Source organism: Capra hircus, chromosome 22 (assembly GCF_001704415.2).
Source record: "Capra hircus breed San Clemente chromosome 22, ASM170441v1, whole genome shotgun sequence".
Classification (NCBI taxonomy): domain Eukaryota; kingdom Metazoa; phylum Chordata; class Mammalia; order Artiodactyla; family Bovidae; genus Capra; species Capra hircus.
In genome coordinates, this window is record NC_030829.1 from 27,311,904 (window position 1) to 27,335,254 (window position 23,351).

General features: G+C 41.1%; 1 protein-coding gene across 1 annotated transcript in view; it reads left to right on the forward strand.

Annotated features, from left to right (window-relative positions):
- Nucleotides 1–23,351, forward strand: part of CNTN3 (contactin 3) — a 293,100-nt gene that overhangs the window by 250,688 nt on the left and 19,061 nt on the right. Inside the window, exons 18-19 of the mRNA XM_018038478.1 lie at nt 3,167–3,282; nt 16,729–16,915. Of these exons, the coding sequence (XP_017893967.1) occupies nt 3,167–3,282; nt 16,729–16,915 (303 nt within the window). The remainder of the gene's footprint in view (nt 1–3,166; nt 3,283–16,728; nt 16,916–23,351) is intronic.

A 23,351-nucleotide genomic window follows, 5' to 3' on the forward strand; every position in this document is an offset into this window, starting at 1 on the left:
GGGGATCTTTCTGACCCAGGGATCGAACTCAGGTCTCCCACATTGCAGGCAGATGCTTTACCATCTGAGCCACCAGGGAAGCCTCATCATAAATGGAGGAAGCTCTTTTTATCAGTTCCAAACTTAATAATCCAATTGTGATCCAAAACCCCAATTCGGAAGTTCTTTGTGAGTTCAGATATATTTCTTCAAAAGAGTATTTGAAGTCACAGTTAGAGTCCTCATCCAGGTAATAAAGATCAATCATGACCTGAAGTGTGAAACTCAGTGAATAGTCAGAGGGGTTCACAATTAGTTAAACATCTGTTTAGGGGGAATACATTGAATCCTAGTCTGTGAAGCAGGCAGTGGCTCTGCCTTCCAGAGCGCTCTTCTTTTGGGGGTAAGACTAAGATACTCTCTTTGAAGTGCTGTAGTCTCAAGTTCTAAAGTGGTTCCTAAGACCTGAAAGAGAGGTTTTAGCAGACTGGAGAGGGAAGACCACAAGGATGACCTTAGTGAAGCACAGAATGTGCAGGTTCAAGGATGGGGTTCACCAGTTCCAGTGGGTACAGACTCACACACAGTCCACTCTGGACTCATTCCCTTTGTTGCCTTTCTGTCCCAGTTATTGCATCTCTCTAGAAAATAATAGTAGGGTTAGGAGAAGTCTATAAAGCCATTTTGTAGGTCAAAAGCAGCTGAATATTTGCTAGCTCATGTGGTTCTACCTAATTAGAATGGCAGGAGTAACAAGTATTGAATGCTTACTATGAGCCAGACATTACCTAATTTGAATTTTCCAAAGAGGAATGATGTGTTGGTACTATTGTCATTTCCCACTTACACAGGAGAAAATGGAAGCTTGATGAAAAATTAATGAATTTGCCAAAATCCATACAGACCTATTGAGCTAGTATTTTAACTTAGGCTTTTGCTCTTGAGCAGTCTGAGCTCATGAAATATGATTTCACGGCATCTCTTCTATCCACCAAGCCTTACAGTAAATTGCAGAAGTGGGTCCATAGTTGTCATTCCTAAAAACAAATAAGGAAAGCTCACTTTTTCATCATATCATCACCCCCTATTTTTGTTCTTTTTCCACCGAGTTTTGAGAGAAAAAGGAAAAGGCATTATCAAAATTTTTGCAGCAGAAAGAGCTTTTAAATTCATGGCCAGAACTCTTCTCCAAGAGTTACTGAGAAGGATTATCGTTACAAAGGCACATCAGGGGTCTGGGGAGCGATGGGGAGTGATGACGGAGTTTTGGGGTGCTGTCCACCCTGTGCATCCTGGACAGGAGCAGAGCTGGTGGCTAGGAGTGAGGGAACAGCCAGAGCCTTTTACTATCCTCTTGCCTCCTGCACGTTCCTTCTGCTGTCAACCTTCCCTGCCACCACTGATGAGTCAGTTAAAGGTCTTTCTATCTGTTCCAGATGTCAGAATCTGTCTTGACTGGTCTTTGAAAAAAGCGAGAGTTATTGGAAATATCTTCAGACATTTCACTGAATCAAAGGGGGAAGGTTTTTTTTTTAATATAAATTCATTTATTTTAATTGGAGGGAGAGGGTGGGATGATTTGGCAGAATGGCATTGAAACATGTATAATATCATATATGAAATGAATTGCCAGTCCAGGGGAAGGTTTTGAATAGCAGACCTCATGAAGAGCCTTAATCAAGGAAGCTCTGAGCCCTCAGAAACCTAGGGCTTCTCTAGGGCACCAGGGCTGATTGACTGGCCTCAAGTCTTCCTTGTTTCTCCAAACCCATGTTCTCAAGAGAAAGGTATCTAATAGGCCCATCCTTGAACCAGGCTGTCAATATCCATCAGCCAGGGAGCAGGATCGTTTAACATAGAAATGAATGGTGGGGGAGGAGACAGGTCTACTCAGAGCTGTGTCGTGAGACAGGAGAATCACTGCGGAGGGCCTGTGAAACCCCAGGAGTTCTCCATTACCAAGGGGATCTCTGTACTGTATAATAGCTCTGTGCAGGTTTATTTCCTTCTTCAGAAAAGTATAGGATCTCACTGAGCTTTGCCCCTCTCTGTGAGCCTGGTTAGACAAGACACTCACTAAATGCTTATTGAGTAAATGAATTCTATAGACCTTGACTTTTGTTTGGCAAGGCCAAAAATAAAAATAGGTAGCGTTTAGTGGAGAGTGAAAAAGTTGGCTTAAAGCTCAACATTCAGATAACGAAGATCATAGCATCCAGTCCCATCACTTCATGGGAAATAGATGGGGAAACAGTGGAAACAGTGTCAGACTTTATTTTTGGGGGCTCCAAAATCACTGCACATGGTGACTGCAGCCATGAAATTAAAAGACATTTACTCCTTGGAAGAAAAGTTATGACCAACCTAGATAGCATATTCAAAAGCAGAGACATTACTTTGCCCACTAAGGTCCATCTAGTCAAGGCTATGGTTTTTCCTGTGGTCATGTATGGATGTGAGAGTTGGACTGTGAAGAAGGCTGAGCGCCGAAGAATTGATGCTTTTGAACTGTGGTGTTGGAGAAGACTCTTGAGAGTCCCTTGGACTTCAAGGAGATCCAACCAGTCCATTCTGAAGGAGATCAACCCTGGGATTTCTTTGGAAGGAATGATGCTAAAGCTGAAACTCCAGTACTTTGGCCACTCATGCGCAGAGTTGACTCATTGGCAAAGACTCTGATGCTGGGAGGGATTGGGGGCAGGAGGAGAAGGGGACGACAGAGGATGAGATGGCTGGATGGCATCACTGACTCGATGGACGTGAGTCTGAGTGAACTCCAGGAGTTGGTGATGGACAGGGAGGCCTGGCGTGCTGCAATTCATGGGGTCACAGAGAGTCGGACACGACTGAGCGACTGAACTGAACTGATGGACATAGGATTTCCCACTGGGGCTGAAGGATGAAAAAGAGAGAAATAATGATATAGTGGAAAGAACAAGGGGGAAAAAAGGGAGAAAAGTAGAATACCAAGAAAGGAGTGCCAGAGAGGAGGGTAGAGTTGTTCTGGTTGTTCAGCAAGAAAAAACCTGTGGTTCTGATGCCATCTTTTCCTAGGAAATGGGACATGACCAAGACATGGTTTGTTTTCAAATATGTTAAAATGTGTTTTTTTTAATAAAAATTTCAGTAGATATTTTAAATTAACTATCAAAATTATAACTGGATTTCACATTCTGTTCCCAAACAGAGCCTACAATAGCTCCATCTCAAGTTTCTGCAAATAGCCTATCTTCCTCAGAAATTGAAGTTTCATGGAATGCCATTCCTTGGAAACTGAGCAATGGACACTTACTCGGTTATGAGGTAATATCTTTTAAAGTTAATTAGCTTGTGTATGAATGTTGGCAGGCTACTTTGTCTGCTTTCGTGTATAAGTCTTTATAGCAATGACATCTTAGCTAAAGTCTGCCTTTTGTTCAGTTGCATCACTATATTGTTCTCTGTGACTATCAACAAATATTGATTTTAACTCAACCAATTGAATGAAAATAACTTTAGCATGGTAGAAAAGAAAATAATAATAAAAATGAAAGGAAATAATGTATCCTGTGGGCCTAATCTTTTAGCTGGATTGACAAAAAATAAGATTGAACTGTAGTATTTAAGTTCATAGGATGATTGTGACGACAGTTAAATCAGTCTCCAGTGCTTTGTCTTATTTTCTTGGTGGACTTGTTGCTTCTGGGCTCTGAAGAAGCCAGCTGTGTAGAATATAATTCTTGCCTTCAAATAGTTGTCTTTGGTGAAAGAAGATGAATGGTGTGAAATAGGATAACACACAACCAAATGTCATAAAGATCAGAATAGGTCACACAGAATGGTTGAGGGGTGAGAGACCTTGAAAGGCTTCATTCATAAGGGCATTCAGGTTTAACAGAAAAAGTACGTAAACATGGAGAAAGTGGAGACATTCCAGACTGAACATGGCACTTTGGAGGAATGGAAGGATTAGCAATCTACCTGTGGAAGCTGGTTTCAGGTGAAGAAAAGAAAAATACAGTGGAGCCAGGCCACAGATGGCCGTAACTGTTAAGAAGTACCATTCTGACTGGGCCCCATGTTTAGGAGGGAGCAGTTAGAGAGAGCTGAAAACAAATGAGCAGAGAACGGACAAGATAAAAAGTTCAGTCTTCAAATTTCTCTACGACTTTGTAGTAGCCGTGGTTGTGATTTCACCTCCACCCTCAGCCATCTGCATAGGAAGCTTCCCTCATGCTTCTAATTGCTGATTCCGTGGCAGGTTTACATGAGCACATGTTTGCAGTACAGGACCATGTACCCTGCCACCTGCCAACATAACCTCAAATGATTACACCAGGGTGGCCACTGGATCAAAGGCAACTGCCCATGGGCAGTTCAGCTGAACTAAGTCAGATTCTTATAGATGTCTTGAAGCAAGCCACACAGAGGTTGTGTTTAGTGAGAGTGATGGATGCCGTGATATGTCAAATTTAGGACCCAGGTCAGACTTGCCAAGTGAAAGTGAGAAAGAGTCGCTCAATTGTGTCCAACTCTCTTTGAGACACTATGGACTATAGGGTGCCAGGCCCCTCTGTCGGTGGGATTCTCCAAGCAAGAATATTGGAGTGGGTTGCCATTTCCTTCTCCAGGGGATCTTTCTGACCCAGGGATGAACCCAGGTCTCCTGCATTCTAGACAGATTCTTTACCATCTCAGCTCCCTGGAAGCCCAGTGAAGGCCATTGGAAAATAGAACAAAGAAGCTCTACAGAGACGAGATGGAGTAGACATACTCTGATGCAACCCTAAAAAAATGGAGGAGACAAGGACCCACGGAGCCTTAAAGAACAAAACAGAATAGCTCTTTGAGAGCATCCAGTACTCAAGTTGGCTGTGTTCTTTCTCATAATGTCACCTTGTCCTTCTTTTCGGTCAACTTTCTTTACATGTGAACTTCCAAGAGTTCCGGGTCCTTGTAACCAAACAAGCAGTGACTTGAGTAAGCACTAACGACAGAGTCAAGAAAGGATAGGCTAGAGCAGTGGTGTTCAAAGGAGGCCCCATAGGCCATCTTTCCCACAATTACCTGAATTTTTGCTGAAGATGAGCCCCCAGAATCCTCCCTGGACCCACTGAACCCGCCCATCTAGAGAAAGATGTTGTGAATTGAATTTTTAGTGAGTACCCATAGGGAAATATCTTCCTGCACACATATGTATAGGAGGCCCTGGTCTTGACACAGTGACCCTTGATCACAGACAGAACTGTTTGACTTAAGGAAGGTAAAATGATATTGAAGAAGCAAAACACCACATACATATAGAAGAGCAACTTGGTTAGCATATTAAAGGAAGCCAGGAACATTGGGATGAAAAAATTCCTGTAATTCCCTAATAGTGCATGGAAGCAATGAAAGATAGTGGGCAACCAATGGTAGCTCCCCAATAATTAGAGAAGTGGCATTGACAGGGAAGGTAGGTGGGATAGAAGGAACACAGATGTAATTGTATAGTTCTGAGGTCAAATCTGTGCCAGATTCCAACCCTGCCTTTCCCTTTGCTGGAAAAGTGATGTAAATTCTATGAGCCTTACTTTCCTCACCTGCAGAGTGGGAACAATGGACCTAACCTAACCAGGATTTTGAGAGCATAAACTGTGATTAGATACTTGTGCATCTCACAGTTCCTGGCTCATATTAGTAATCAGTGAAGAACCATGAGCCATATTCCCAAAGAATTTTGAGATATGCATTTATAGATGTCTCACAGTAAATATTCTCGAACAATTCTTCAACTCTAAGCTCTTTTGCCTCAGGAGAGTTTGTGACAGCTATTAAGATGGGATTACCTGTGAGATTCCTTCCTTCCTGGCTTTGTTTCCAGAGCTCAGGCCTTTAAGCAGATTATTTCATGTATTCTAGACAGTGGGGAGAGAGAAAATGCCACAGAGGAAAAAAATGCAAGATAAATTTCAGGAAGAAACGTTGGAAGAAACAAAGATCTTAGGTTTACGAAGTCCTGTGGGTCCTATCACTTTCTCCCTGGCAGTGCCCAGGGTGATGGTGAGACCACAGAAGGGAACAGATGTGCTTCCTATACTCAACAAGGACTTTTTATTCCCCCAGCATGGCAGAATTGCTGGGCCTAAAGGGATCAAACAATTTAACAGTAAGTTATCTTGGCGAGGCTTTGGGAAGGGAACCCCAGGAGTGATTGAAGTCAAGCAGGATATGAAATTCAATGTTAAATCAGATTTACTTAGAGAAAATAAATGAGCTTATCGTACATCCCTCTAACTGGAGACTGAGGTTCACCTCCCCCATTCAATAACTTTGTCCTTTACAAACTCTGTGTGTGTGTTTCAGTGTGTGTTAGTCATTCAGTCATGCCCGACTCTTTGCAACCCCATGGACTGCAGCCCACCAGTCTCCTCTGTCCATGGGATTTTCTAGGCAAGGATACTGGATTGGCTTGCCATTTCCTTCTCCAGGGTACACTCTATGACAGGGGCATAATTCCTGACCTGGTTATAGCTAGTGAAATAATTAAGAGAAATAAACATGAGACTATATATAAATGAGCTCTGTAGGCTTCCAAGGGCCGCAGGAATGTTACCAGTCACTATTGATTGTCAGACAGCTTGAAGGCAGGTAGATGTTGATGTTAGAATATGTCAGTTTAAGCGGATCAGGAGTCATCCAGATAAGCAACTCTATAAGAAAAGAGAATTATACCGCTGTGGCTCAGGTCAGGAAAGAGAGGTTGATTGAACAAGAGAGAAAACCAAAGAATCCATGTAGTTCCAGGATAGTTATCTTGTTAAGTTCACACCATTTTTGAATTAGACAAACCTGCATTCAAATCCACTAGAGGAGAATACGTCTCCATCAGGGACAAGAAACCCTGCCTGTTTGCTCACTCATGTATCCCAGGTGCCAGCAGTTGTATCCAGCACACAGAGAGTTTGCAGAAAGCTCATGGTGACTGAGTAAATACAATTTCAGCTCCATTATCTTACTGCTCTTTGGCCTTGAGCATGTGATGAATGTTCTCCAAGGCTCTGTTAAAATAAAGATAATGGTAAATAACTTACAGCATCATTGGAGAAGTTTTAAATGAGATAAAGCAGCCATTGTGAAAATGGGCCAAGGAGACTTTGGGAGCTTCTACGTTTCTGTTTTTGCATATTGGGCATTGGGATAAGATTTCACTGGAAGGAAAATTTTGAAAACCAGTGAGGTAGTATAGAAACAAAAAGCACAATCTTGAGCATGGGACTCAGTACTATTGTTTGTGTTGCTACTGGTGTTGCCATAGGTGAGGGGAGCAAAAAAGATGAGGAGGTGATGAGCAAATGGAAATTGCTTTGAATTAATTATAGCATCTTCCCTATAAAGAGTAGCAATCTTAACATCCACATAAAGCCTGAATACAGAATTGAAAGGAAACAACTAGTGAAAATTTCTCCCCCAAGGGCTTGCGCTATGCTGGGTGTGCTCGGTCGTGTCTGGTTCTTTGCGACCCAATGGACTATAGCTGGCCAGGCTTCTCTGTCCATGGGATTTCCCAGGCAAGAATACTGGAGTGGGTTGTCATTTCCTCCTCCAGGGGATCATCCCGACCCAGGGACTGAACCCTCATCTCTTGAATCTCCTGCATTGGCATGTGGATTCTTTATCACTAACGCCCCCTGGGAAGTCCCCAAGGGTTTGGTGTGTATGAAAAGAAAGAGACAAGTTAAGAGAAAGATACACTCTTTGCGACAACTTAAGAAATGGTGTCTATAATTGTGCCAAGAGAGAAATACGTATTTTCATAGTCTCAGTAATGATTTAAACAGTAACCTGGAAGAATAAATGACTTAGCTGAGTATTTAATTAGCAGTCGTGCGGCTAACTTTCTGGGTTGCAGTTACCCCAATATATCTTCACAATTGTTAATAGCTCCTGCCTTCCTCTCATCACAGTGGGGGTTGATCATGTGCCATGGGGCGTGCTGAGCACACATCATCATTAGCAGCTAGACTAATTTTTTTTTTTTTTTCTGATTTGACCAAGAAGTCGTTGAGGAGCTCATTTCCCTGGGCTCCAATTTATTTCATCTTCTAACCACAACACTCAGGCTCAGATCTTTTCTTGTGCCCCTTTTTGTAGAAACAACAGATAAGAACAAGATAAAGAGGAGACAGATGGTTTAAATTCTTGGGTAGTAGGTGCCTGAGAAACAAAAGCTCCAAAGTTCTATTTTGGTACATACAGTCCATTTCTTTACAGTCATTTTGTATCTTGAGAAAATAAAACTTGGGAGAATCTTGACAAGAAATGGGAAAAGCTATATTGTGAAATATTGTGTGTGTGTGTGCACGCACGTGCACATGCACACACATATACTCAGCTGTGTTGGACTCCTTGTTACCCCATGGACAGGATACTGGAGTAGGTTGCCATTTCCTACTCCAGGAAATCTTTTCGACCCAGAGATTGAACCCAGGTCTCCTGAATTGGCAGGCAGATTCTTTACCACTGAGCCACCTGGGAAGCATTTTGATATATTACAGGTAAGTATATTTTGAGAGGGGAGCTAGTAGTTTTCTTTAAAAAAATATTTGACAGAGGAACATAACTTGGGCAGTGAAGGGGCAGGGGACCTAAAAGATTTTTGTTGTTGTTGCCAGGGTAATAGAACTAAAGAATGTATACAGAAGGCCAAACTGAAACTTCACTGATATCTCTGTTCAGCCTCCTGTTGTAAACAGCTATATGGAATATATTTAGCTCCCACTATTTTAATTAGAATAGGAAAAGATGTTAAATACTTGAATTTTTTTGAATATAAAATTTCTGCTGGCAAAAATGAAAACATATAGAAAGAATCTGATTCCTTACATTCAGGCAAAGAATTAACTTCATTCTAGGGCGATGAGTCACAGGTACATAGGAAAATGGGATAGAGACAATTCAAGCCCTTTTAAAGAAATAGAAAGCTGACAAAAAATGAAGTGAGTAAATAAAAAGCAGACTGTTGGGAGGTATGGAAAGATTTGTTATGCTGGAGAGAGCAGGAAGTATGGGGGTGAGTGAGGGCTGCCCAAACAAAGCAGGGTTTGTTATTAGGCAGATATTGTCCTTACCAAACTGTGACTCACTCAGCACTGAGAGACTAAATACTGGAGCCTCTCTTACCTTGCACCGGCCCATCTCCTGGCTTCTCTGTTTCCAAACTCAGGTTTGGCTGCTCACCTCTCAAAAGCTCAAGAGACAAGTGCTGGTAGGAACTGAAAAGTTGCTTTATTCAGGAGACCAGCAACCTGGGGAGATGGCAAACCGATTCTGAAGATTCTGCTCAACAGTCAAAGTTTTTAAAGGGAGAATCATTTGGGGAGGGGGTCAGAGCCTTCATCTATCTTTGTCACATGCAGACTATTTTCTAATTGGTTGGTGGTGAGGTAACAGGGAAGTACTCCAGGAATCTTGTGCTCATCCTTCTCCTGGGTGAGGGGAAGGGTGGTGGTTAGTTCCTGCAGAAGAACTCAGAGGCATTATTAAGCATATTTCTTGAGGACCCTGCGCCTCTACTCCACTCCCATGCACCGTTGTTTCTTTACTGCTTCTCAATCGTTTCTGCATTTCCTCCCTTTCCTGAGAAGCAACTCTGAATCTGCCCTTTGGAAATCAGGGAAGGTCAGGGAGGTTAAATGAAACTAATTTCTACAAACAAGAAATAGGGGACACAGAAAGGATTTGTAGCTGGAGGGTCCCACAGCGTCCTGCTCCATCTCGTCTCCATCCAGTGAGAAGCCAGAGGGACAGCGAGCCTGGCATGTTCTCACAAGTCAGCCCCCAGAGACTGAGAGCCAAGCAGGGAAGAGCTGCCGAGGAACCCCTAAAGAAGAGTAGAAGATAGATCTGGATTTGCCTTCTTAAACACCATTGAATGCATTTGCCTGCCTGATATTTATTGAAATGTGTTTTGTCTGGCATCTAAGAGGAAATATTTGTCTCCCTGAAAATCTAAAAGTATGCACAAAATTATTTCAGTCTATTAAAATTTCATTTCTAACAATACCTGTACTTTTATGGCTTAAAAAGGTGCCATTTTTCAATACATTATTTTCATAAACTGCATTTGGTTTAAGGTTAAGTGAAATCTGTGTTGCCATAATATGAAAGGCAAGGACATTAGTTTTCGGAATAACCACATTACTTGCAGGAATAGAGATAGCATTTAAAATTCTGACATTCCTCAAGTTTGCTTCTGTTTACCTACCCAGATCAAAATATATTGGCTTGTGAACTGGTGTTACGCTTCTAAAGAAAAGATTATTATCTCATCAAGAAATTGGAGTCCCAGTGTTTTATAGGCACATACAGTGTTAGGACTACATACATACATACATACATACATACATACGTACATACATACATACATACAGTATTAACTAGCTTGGTGAATTAAAGGAGACAAAATATCCATCTCTGTTCTAGCCACAGAACAGTTCTGACACGAAAAATGTGTTTTTTTTTTTCTTTTTTTCTCTACACCAGCCTGTTCTCTGATACCAGCAGCTGTGTGCTGTGCTTAGTCGGTCAGTCATGTACGACTCTCTGCGACCCCGTGAACTGTATGGAGCCCACCAGGCTCCTCTGTCCATGGGATTCTCCAGGCAAGAGTACTGCAGTGGGTTGCCATGCCTTCCTCCAGGGGATTGTCCCAACCCAGGGATTGAACCCAGGTCTCCCACAATGCAGGCAGATTGTTAATTGTCTAAGTCACCAGGGAAGCCACTGATACCAGCTAGGTGTCCCAAAATACAATTCAATTCTGATACTATACGAGGAGTTAGCTTCAGATACTACAAGGCTTCCTGGGTTGGGAAGATTTCCTGGAGAAGGGAATGGCTACCCACTCCGATATTCTTGCCTGGAGAATTCTGTGGACAGAGGAGCCTGGCTGGCTACAGTCCATGGGATAAGAGAGTAGGACATGACTGAACAACTGACACTTTCACTTTTCTACAGGTTAAGGGTTCAGTCCCACAAGACTGGTACCCACCACACACAAACATCACCTGCCATCAGTCCACGTCTCCCCCCTGATCAACACGGGGGTTACCACAACCCCCTCCTTGGGTTTGAGGACGTGCTAGAATGGCTCACAAAACTCAGGAAAGCACTTTACTTACCATTATCCATTTATCATAAAGGATACAACTCAGGAACAGCTGAGTAGAAGAGATGCCTAGGGTGAGGTACATGAGAAGGGGCACAGGGCTTCCATGCCCTCTCCATGCCCTCCCCTCTCAATATGTTCGGTTACTAGGAAGCCCTCAAACCTTGTCAGTTAGCGCTTTTTATGGAGGCTTAGTAGCACTAGGGATAAAAAACCTGCCTGCCAGGGCAGGAGACATGAGATGTGGGTTTGATCCCTGGGTTGGGAAGATCTCCTGGGGGAGGAAATGGCAACCCACTCCAGTTTGCCTGGGAAACCCCATGAACCGAGGGGCCTGGCAGGCTACAGTCAGCTGAGTTGCAAAGAGTCAGACACAACCAAAGCAACTTAGCTCTTCACTGGAAGGAAGGAAGGATTGAATCATTTACCATTAGTTAACCAAATTAATAGAGAAGGCAATGGCAACCCACGCCAGTATTCTTACCTGGAAAATCCCATGGATGGAGGAGCCTGGCAGGCTTCAGTCCATGGGGTCGCTAAGAGTCGGACACAACTGAGCGACTTCACTTTCACTTTTCACTTTCCTGCATTGGAGAAGGAAATGGCAACCCACTCCAGTGTTCTTGCCTGGAGAATCCCAGGGACGGGGGAGCCTAGTGGGCTGCCATCTATGGGGTCGCACAGAGTCCGACAAGACTGAAGTGACTTAGCAGCAGCAGCAACAACCAAATTAAATTAACCTTCAGCCTTGTGTCAGGAGTTCCAAAAAGTTCCAACCCTGTAATTACCAGGTTGATGACTCTGGCAACCAGTTTCCATCCTGAAGCTAACCAGGAAGGCACAGTCACCAGATATCTCATTGGCATACAGTGACACTTGTCACTTCTGACATCCTAAGGATTTGGAGGGAGGTGTGTGTCAGGAAACTCCAGCAGAGACCAGATACATATTTCTGCTGTATCTCTGTGATAGGAAGGAGGGAGGCATTTGTAAACTGCATGTGTTTAAGTTATTTACAAATTAAACAGTATTGGGTACTTGAAGTGTAGACGCTTTGTACTGAGTGGCAGAGCTATGGTGATGACTAAGACAAATCTGCCTCCTCGTGCTGCGATTCATGGGGTCGCAAAGAGTCGGACACCACTGAGCGACTGAACGGAACTGAACTGAACTGAACTGTGCTTAACTCTACTTTAGCATCCTCCCTTCCTGCTATCTGCTGTGCCAAGGAATGCAGTTGCTACCCCTGGGGCACACTCCCTCTAGCAAAAACCAAGGCAGGGTCATCATCTACTGACAAGGGAGTGCCCTGTACCTCTCAGGTGATGAAACAGTGTTGGGAGCCACAATTCAGTCTTAATTACCTTTCTCTTTGGAGTAGCTTTGCCTTTTATTTTTGCTGGCTCTGAACTCATCGTGAAGCTACCGCATGAAAATGTCTGTGTGTCTTCAGGTCTGGAAAACTCTCAGGACATTTTCTCTTTAATTGTTGCCTTTAATTGTTGGACTTTCCCTTCTGGAACTCTGGTTGGAACATTTCGTTTTATTCTCAGTGTTTCTTAACTTGGCTTTCATAATTTTTGTTTCTTTCTTCATGGTCTGGAATTATCCATTCTTCTATCGCTTCCAGTCTTCAGCTCAGTTCTAGGACTGATTTCTTTCCTACACTGTATTCTTTGGGGGTTGGAATTCTACTTGATATTTTTCGGATTTGCCCCATCTTTTTTCTTTGTCTCCTCTTCTCATATCACAAATTTAGTCTCTTCTTTAGTAAATTTGAACATTTTAAATATATTTATTTTAAGATCATTTCAGACGAGTGTGTTACAGCTAGTTCCCTGCCGTCCAGTCTGCTGGCTCTGTTTCTTGTCTGCGGAGCTCTTCATGAGCTTTGCAGTATTTCTTTCTCTGCTCATCCTTTGTAGACGCTGCCTTCACGTTCTGTCAGTGTTACACTAGCTCTTTTTACACAGGTGTGTTTCTGGGACCCATTTCCTTTCTTCATCTCTGTATTGTGGTTGTGCCTAGGAAATCCAAATTAGTGTGGAGTTATATTCTATCCGCTCAGGTGTAGAATTTTTGGTCTCTTTTCATGCTTGGCTTTTCCCTCTTTAAAAATAGTCTATCCTCACATAAATATTTTGAACAAAATTTTATAGAATATAAGTAATTTATTACTTATATAATAAAAGTATCTATCTTCATATAAATATTTTTGACCAAAATGTAACTGATTTATTACTTGGAAATATATATGTCACTGCTTCATTTCTTTATGCTTTAGTTATATGCATTTTATTCAACTTTTAAAGTAAAGCTATTTGAGAAGATCATATAATCAATTCGAGCTAATACCATGCTCAATTTTTGCACTAATTTTCTCTATGATTAAATATTGATAATACTTGTCAGCAACTGAGATCTAAAAATAAATCTCTCATTCTAATACATGGAGATTGCTTCAAGTGCTTCAGAAACTGCTATTAAGAGCCTTCAAGCACCTTTTATGAATTGATTTATAAAAGATAATCCGTATGCCAATCGAAAATTGTTTTTATCTCTTCTTTAAATCAGTCTTCTAAGAAGAGATTTCTTAGGCAACTTACATTGAGGTAATTTGGATACAAGAAGAAAGTGCAAGGATTGGAACCTAACAAGAGGCCAAGTATGTAAGGATCCTGATTGATTATTTAATTTCAACTGACCTCTGCCCTTCCACCTGTTGAGTGACCTTTACTAAAACTCATGATTGTGTGATCTTTTCCCCAATCTATGCTATATCTCAGGACACAAGTTTTGAGGTTGCCCATAATGTTTTATTAAAATTACCAATTATGTGTCATTCTTAGTTAATAACTAGACAATGCTTTCAAGGGCAGGGAGAGCATTTTACGTTTGGAGTCATCTAAACCTAGCAGGCTGCGATTCATGGGGCTGCAGAGAGTCGGACACGACTGAGCAACTGAACTGAACTGAAACCTAGCAATACGTCTAGTGCTTACAGTTGGTGAATTTAGAATGTATTGGGTTGTCAAAAAAGTTTCTTTGCATTTTTCTGTAAGACATTATCGGAAAACCCAAATGAGACTTTCGGCTAACCCAGTGCATGAGTTTTCCGTGGCCACTAGCCATTTGTTGCATGTGTGCATGTGCGCGCTCAGTTGTGGGTCGCCATTTCCTACTCCAGGGGATTTTCCCAACCCAGGGATTGAACTCATCTCTTACACCTTCTGCATTGGCAGATGGATTCTTTACCTCTGTGCCACCTGGGAAGCCCCAATTTATTGGGTGTGACTTTATAAAAGACAATTTGGCATGTCATTTCTAATTAAAAAAATATGTAGTTTTGTTTGAGAACAGTAAATGGTGTCAGATATGTGAATTTCTTTTTCCTACAATTTTATCATCCAGTTTTAGTACGTGCTGTGCTGTGCTTAGTCGCTCAGTCGTGTCCGACTCTTTGTGACCCCGTGGACTATAGCCTGCCAGTCTTCCCTATCCATGGGCATTCTCTAGGAAGAATACTGGAATGGCTTTCAATGCCCTCCTCTAGGGGATCTTCCCAACCCAGGGATCAAACCCAGGTCTTCCGCATTGCAGGACAATTCTTCCCCATCTGAGCCACCAGGGAAGCCCAAGAATACTGTAGTAGGCAGTCCATCCCTTCGCCAGGGGAACTTCCCACCTTGGAAATCGAAGCAGGGTCTCCTGCATTGCAGGCAGATTCTTTACCAGCTGAGCGACTGGGAAACCTAAGTTCTAGTATATCTAATGCTTTAAAGCTGTAGGAACTACATGTTAAGTTTAATCTTAATCACTTGGGCTTGCATCTTCCTTTCAAGGTTTTTTCTGAAAATTGGCAACTGCTTTCCCGGAAAAATGCACATACACCTATCCATGAGCCCAGTATTTTGCATGAATTTAAGGGGTCATTGATATAAATATAAATATATAAATATACATGCATAATATACATGCACATATATGGGGAAAATATCTAGCGTAATATTACTGTGGCATTTTGTGATTATTATTGAAAAACCTGAGCTTTTATATTTTGCTGCTAATTTTTTAAAGAAATAATTTTATAGTTGATCATTTAAAAGAAAAAAACAAAACAAAACTGTAGCTCTAGGTATATTTTACTCAGAGAACTGAAATGGGTTCACCCTATGCAGCCTATAAACACATTTTGTTTGTCCACACATCGTTTTTAAAAGATGGAGCCAACTCTTCACTTAGGACAATTTGGCATTAAAAGCAGGATTTCTGCTTTCTTTTATAAAAAAGACCTGTAAACACTGGGTCCACCTTCTCCCCATCAGCCAGAGCTGAGCAGAGGTTCCATTACAAAGATGAGACTTGCCTGTCTGTTTTCCACAGACCCCACACGTCTCTATTGCCTTCCTGACTCTGATGGCTAAGGTTTGATTGCCGTTTTCATGGTGTTCAAGCAACTGTTTACTTACTCAGATTATAGAAATGGTTACTTGTTTCCATATTTTGCTGTCAAAGTAGAACAGTGAAAATCAAACCAAAGGGCACATATCACAGGAAAACCTGAGGAATAGTTTGGTAACTTTCTTGCCGCTGTTGGTTTTGCCTCCGTTTTTTTAGTTAGGAAGGGTGCAAACTGTCTACCAAACATCGCCAAACTTCATTGCATAAATTGGAGTTCACTGGGGAACATGTCTTATTATGGTTATCTCTTCTACCCTTATTTCTTTAATTTACCAAATACTCTCATAACTTACTTTTATATTTTTACACTGTGAATGTAAATATATATAAGAAGTTTCAGATCATATCACACAATTCAGTATAATGAAATACAAATGAAATATTTCAGTATACCCATAAATTTACCTACTACCTGCATTCCTGTTCTCTGCACCAGCTCTGCCTGCACAGGGGGACTTGGTGGCACTTAGCTGTCACTGTAGGACAAGCCAGTGGACAGTCTTGGCTTTTTGACGGTCTTTGCTCTGACAAGTCTTTTTTCTCATTGAAGGAATTTTCACAGTCCTTTAGAGTTGAAGCATAGCTGTCAGCCTGCTGGAGTAGAACTTGGGCCAGGTTGATTAGGGTCTGAGAAAGAGGAGCGGCTCACTCTATTAGAAATGCAGATTTCCCTTCATTTTCCCATTTATAAGGCTATGGTCTAGCAGCATGTAGCACCTTACTCTTTGACTTTATATGGTTTATTTGCATACTTAATATCTGTCTCCTCTGGGGTCCTTTTTCTTTCACCTCTGTGAGCCTAAAGCAGCACCTAGCTCACTGCCTGCATGCTAAATCATGTCCAGCTCCTTGCAAAGCCCCATGGACTGTAGCCTGCCAGGATCCTCTGTCCATGGGATGTTCCTGGCAAGGATACTAGAATGGGTTGCCATTTCTTCCTGCAGGGGATCTTCCCAACCCAGGGATTGAACCCTCCCCTCCTGTATTGGCAGGGAGATTCTGTATCACTAAGCCACCTAGCACATAGTAGGTCCTTAATAACTACTTGTGGAATAACTGATGAAGTACATAAATTACAGTGCCCGTGTTAGTGAAAATCACTTAATGTAAGGATGCTGTTTTGTCAGCGCTCCACATCCTTTATGTTTTCTGTCTACCAGGTGAGGTACTGGAATAATGGAGGAGAAGAGGAATCGTCAAGCAAACTGAAAGTGGCAGGAAACGTGACATCAGCCAGACTCCGTGGCTTGAAGAGCAACCTGGCGTATTACACGGCCGTCCGGGCTTTCAACAGCGCTGGTACCGGCCCCTTTAGTGCCACAGTTAATGCGACCACCAAGAAAACTCGTACGTACCTTCTGATATTTTACATGGCAAAAAACATACTTTCCATTTAAAAATAATAGTCTTCTTTATTATTCTAGATGGACAACCCAAGTCCATAAGCCCATTGGATTCTGTAAAGCCAGCTCAAACTCAGAGGGACACATACATGTCTTCGTGACTCCCCTAAATCTTTGGTTAGAAATTCCATGTGAATATGAGTGTGCACCTTTTGAAAAATCTTAGTGTGGGCTGTTCAGTCAAGTCTGTCCACGTTTCTTTTAAAAATGTGATCACACTAATTGGTTTATTTCATGTATTTTTAGGTCTCCAAAGCTTGAGGGTTTTTGATAAGCATGAATAACTTAAAGCTTAGGCCAAATGATCTAAAGTGGTGTTTTTTCTTCTTTCCTACATTATTCAAAAGAAGGCAGTGTACAATAAAAGGTTACCATCCAAAGATGTTGGTCCACATGAATATATTGATATTTTTAGAAATCTGACCAGAGATGTGAGTCAGTGTTGCCTTCAAAGCTGAGTCTTTGGTAACTGTGTATTCACAGGTGCATTCACAAACACCAATTATGAGCTATACATTAACCTGGCTTTAAGTTAGGCTACAAGAAAATCAGTGATTTCCAGTTTGATTGCTGTTCACATATATTTCCAGGAAACTGATAGCAACCAGTATCTATGTAGTCACTGTATGCAGTGCAGCCGCTCGAGTTACATTGTCACCATCATAGCGACTGAGAACATTTTATGTCCACACGTTTGACATGTATTTCCACATCTACACTTCAGACCTACCACATTAAGATAGGTTTCATTTTTCTTTCTTTTTTGATTTTTTTTATTTTTTTTAATTTTATTTATTTATTTATTTTTTAAATTTTAAAATCTTTAATTCTTACATGCGTTCCCAAACATGAACCCCCCTCCCACCTCCCTCCCCATAACATCTCTCTGGGTCATCCCCATGCACCAGCTCCAAGCATGCTGTATCCTGCATCAGACATAGACTGGCGATTCAATTCTTACATGATAGTATACATGTTAGAATGTCATTCTCCCAAATCGTCCCACCCTCTCCCCTCCCTCTGAGTCCAAAAGTCCATTATACACATCTGTGTCTCTTTCCCTGTCTTGCATACAGGGTCGTCATTGCCATCTTCCTAAATTCCATATATATGTGTTAGTATACTATATTGGTGTTTTTCTTTCTGGCTTACTTCACTCTGTATAATCGGCTCCAGTTTCATCCATCTCATCAGAACTGATTCAAATGAATTCTTTTTAATGGCTGAGTAATACTCCATTGTGTATATGTACCACAGCTTTCTTATCCATTCATCTGCTGATGGACATCTAGGTTGTTTCCATGTCCTAGCTATTATAAACAGTGCTGCGATGAACATTGGGGTACATGTGTCTCTTTCAATTCTGGTTTCCTCGGTGTGTATGCCCAGCAGTGGGATTGCTGGGTCATAAGGTAGTTCTATTTGCAATTTTTTAAGGAATCTCCACACTGTTCTCCATAGTGGCTGTACTAGTTTGCATTCCCACCAACAGTGTAGGAGGGTTCCCTTTTCTCCACACCCTCTCCAGCATTTATTGCTTGCAGATTTTTGGATCGCAGCCATTCTGACTGGTGTGACGTGGTACCTCATTGTGGTTTTGATTTGCATTTCTCTAATAATGAGTGATGTTGAGCATCTTTTCATGTGTTTGTTAGCCATCCGTATGTCTTCTTTGGAGAAATGTCTATTTAGTTCTTTGGCCCATTTTTTGATTGGGTCGTTTATTTTTCTGGAATTGAGCTGCAGAAGTTGTTTGTATATTTTTGAGATTAGTTGTTTGTCAGTTGCTTGAATGTGAGGCATGAAGGGATTAACTTTAATTTTACCATAATGATGTATTATTTTGACTTGCAGGAAATAATTTTTCTTCTAAGTTTATTCCAAAAATTAATTAACTCAGTAAAAATGTTTTTAAACTTGCTATATATGGGAATGAAATAGTTATTTTGCTTGATCGCCAACTTCATTAATGCTGTTTCCATATATAGTTCCCAGATTTTCATTGGCTGGCTAAAACTGCTAAGAACAAAGATAGTATAAAATTTAATTGTATTGGCTAGTGTTGTGGGTAAATTAAAACATATGTTAGTCACTCAGTCGTGTCTGACTCTTTCGGGACCCCATGGACTATCGCCCACCAGGCTTCTGTGTCCATGGGATTCTCCATGCAAGAATGCTGGAGTGCCACACCCTTCTCCAGAGGATCTTCCTGACCCAGAGATCTCCCACATGCAGGCAGACTCATTACCATCTGAGCCACCAGGGAAGATCTAAGTTAAAACATATATATAAAGATAATTCTAGAAATTTCCCTGATGGTCCAGCAGTTAAGATAGTCCCATTACAGAGAGCCATGGGTTCAGTCCTGGGTCAGGAAACTAAGATCCTGCATGCCATACAGTGTGATCACAAAGTGAAAAACAAACAACAACATAATTCTACTACTTTGGATTTTTTTTTTTAACCAGTGTTAATTTGATTAGGAAAGTCCATATGGTTACTTTTGTGTTAATATTATCTATAAAAAAGAGAGTTTGGAGTAAAAGTTTAGCAATAAAACACTTTAATCCCTTTAAGCAGCGTGCATTTACAAGCAGCCATCTAATGTGATAATTAATTGTCCTTCACTAATTATTAGAAGAAGCCTGACCCAATCTCTTATTTATAGCACATGGTTGGGGCTTAGACCATGGAACATACAGGTGTGACAATAAGCTAAAAGTATTCTGCATTTAGAACTTCTCACTAAGTATGTTTGGTATTCCCAATAATGCTTGTGAATCAGTAAGATTTAAATACACATCATTATTTATATATTCAAAGCACAGTATTAATCAAAATTTCTGATTGCACAAATATATGCAAACAGATTTATCTGGTTCTTTCATCTGACTTAATAATTGATGTGATTACTCACTAAGAAATTATGATTGTAAAAGACAGTGTGACGTCATCATGGAATCAGTGAAGAGCTTCGTGCATTGGTTAGACAGAAGGAAGAGATTGATTATAAATCAATAGGAATATCAATAGGAATATCAATATTTATTGCACAGTGCGTGAAATAAAATTTTAAAAGAAAGCAAAACCCCTTTGAAATTTAAAGATAGCTTATAAATACCCCATCTAAAGCAGAAATTTGCAGGTTACAATAATGATGATGATTATGATTTTAATGACTAGCAATTTAAACAGCAATTTCCAGTCACTGTTCTAAAGTGTGTTTCATGTATTGATTCTTAATACTCACAGCAACACCATGACTTGGAAATTATTAGTAGTCTCACACTTTGGAGACGAGTTTGCTAAGACATTATATAACTATGTATATAATTATATGAGAGGTTATATAACTCCATGAGATCACAGAGTAAGTAGCCAGAGAGCCATACAAATTAGTCTTAATCACTGTACTATCTTTTCTTTCAACCATGCGATTAGAATGTTCATGTCATACATAGCACCAGTATTTATTGGGAGTTTACTTCGTGTTTAAGGTGATCAGAGATAGACAGAACTTCTGTGCTCATGGAGCTGGAGCATTATGGAACTTCCAACAATTGAATAATATCCTCCTGAAAATGATATATTCCTACCGCCATAATTTACCTGGAATTTGTCTGTGGGGTTGTCAGTGTTATTAAAGAAAGTTTTCTTATGCTGAATGGGAAATTCATAGAGATAATTAAAATCCCATAACTATTCAAAGATTGTATATAAAGACCATTGTTAATTTTGAAATTTTATGGTAATAGTTTTTCAAATATATCAAAATAACAAATAAAATCTTTTAAAAGTATTTCTGACAGCTCTTAATAGTCATCCTAACCTTTAATGTGGTATTAGCTTGAAATCCTAGTTAAGAACGTTGATAAGGCTTCTGTGATTATCATTATGAGGAGAATTATTGTCATGCCTCAGTCATAAAGAATGAAAATAGCATCTTTGAGTCCTTCCTTGCTATCTGTCTTCTCCTCTGGATTGTAAACTTTAGGCGGAAAGAGTCCTTCTGTGTCTTGTTCACCCAGCCCCAGAGCCCAGCATGGCACTGGGGGTCGCTCGTTAAATGTTGAGTGGGTGGCTAGGTGGATGAATGAAATCTAAAGAAGCCCATAAGTGTGAAGTACTATGTGTTTCCTCTTGACTGAACATGATGAATTCAAAACTCCAAAATTTCTGGAGTCCTTCACCATCTTGCTTAGAATGTACAAGTTTCATGTACTTGTAATCAGGGAATTCTGTATGCAAGGCTTTATATTCATACAGATCTTGGGTGATATTTTTGATTAATGTAAATAATACAAGGATTCTCAAGTTAAGTACTGCACGTGTAGCTTCCATTAAGCACCTAATTTCTGATATCCAAATACTTGTATTTTTTAAAGCATTTCTAAGTTAAACACTAATTAGCATCTTTAAATAACATGGATTTTTTTTACTGGCAACCCAAAGAGAGCTAACTCTTAAGAACAACTTTTATCTAAAGGTGCTGATGAGGGAACATTTCAGATGGCATATAAATGATGAAATGATGCGGCTTCTGAAAGGAGATATATATATTAAGAAGTTTATGTTTGGAGATTGCAAGAAAGAATGTGGAGGCCACGTATTCTGCTTTGTATGACTGAAAAGTCAAGTGTAAATTCTGGCTTTCATTGTGGGTAGTTTCAGCTCTTCGCATCCTTGAGAATCATCCATTATCTCAAACTGATTGTCAGTCATGTCTGACTCTTTGTGACCCTGTGGATTGCAGCCCGCCAGGCTCCTCTGTCCATGAAATTCTGCAGACAAGAATACTGGAGTGGGTAGCTGTTCCCTTCTCCAGGGGATCTTCCCAACCCAGGGATCGAACCCAGCTCTCCCACACTGCAGGCAGATTCTTTACCATCTGAGCCACCAGGGAAGCCCAAGAATACTGAAGTGGGTAGCCTATCCCTTCTCCAGGGGAGCTTCCTGACCCAGGTCTCCTGCATTGCAGGCGAAATTCTTTACCAACTGACCTACCAGGGAAACCCATTTCTTAAGCTAAATTATTTAAATTGTTCACCCCATTTCAAACCTGGCCCTTCTACAGTATTCCCCCATCTTGGTAAATTCAATCCCATTATCTCTTTTGCTCAGGCACAAAGTTTGGTTGGGGATCACTCTCAACTTTTCTCTTTCTCTTATACCCTACACCTGATCCAGAACCTGACTTCTACAAGAATCCATCACTTCTTAAGGCATTCACTGTGGCCGCCCTGGTACCCACTGATCCACAGGAATCAGAGCAGTGGCCCCTGGTCTTGCAGCCCAGCTGCCTTTGCCTCCCTCAGCCAGAGTGGGACTGATGGTGTCGCTTCTCTGCTCTGATCCTTCCAGTCACTTTCCATCCACTCCAGATGAATGCTAAATCCTTAAAACGTTGGACAAGGACTGTATAATCCAACTTCAAATCCTACTTAGACTTGCTTCTTGCTATTTTCCACCTGACTCATTCCACTTTCCTTTCACGGCCACTGCATTCACTGTTTCCTCTACTTGGAAGGCTCTTCCTCTAGAGGCCCATGTGGCACCCTCCCCCAGGCTCACATGTAACGTCAGTGCCCCTGACTGCCATATTTAAAAGCGCTGCACCTCATCTCCCCACCTTCCCTCATCTTCCTTACTGCTTTCTTCCTGCTCATCACACTTAGAGCCATCATACATGCTGTGGCATGTTTGTATTTATATTATTGCTGCTTCACCAGTCTTCCTTGACTGAGGGGCAGACTCCTGCAGGGCAGAGATTTTCCCTGTTTTGATCATTGCTCTATCATGACTGTCTACGTAATCATAGTTGGTGCCCTATACATATTTATTAAATCAACAAGACTCTCTGTCTCTTGGCTCTGTTCCATGGTGGCATCATTCTCACCAGATACCCTCTTCAGAGTAACAGAATTTCTAGTAAGCACCTCCAAGCCCATTTCTATCAACTCAGCATGCTGGGAAAATTGGGCAGCTCCTTCCTGATTCCTCCACTCAGAGCCAAGTTGTGGCCAGTAGGTAGAAAACCTTGTTTGGCCTGGCCTCTGTCACATGCCCAGATTCTCCCTTTGAGAAAACAGTGAAATTAAGTGGTGAAATCAGTTTTTCACTTGAGTGTTCACATGTCCGAATGGAAAGCTCATCCGTGTAAGTTGAGCCAAAATTAACTGCTTGAATTTAAGGAAGCCAATTAAGTGTGTCCTCAGGAAGTAAAAAGGAAATGTGAATAAAACAAGCATGGAAAGAATATGAGTCAGAATGTTTCAGAGTCTGTTGATAAAATGAATATTCCTGCTTCAAATACCTAATTTGGAAATTCTAGAGTTTTTATAGGTACAATTTAATTATATAACCAACCACTCTAAGACTCA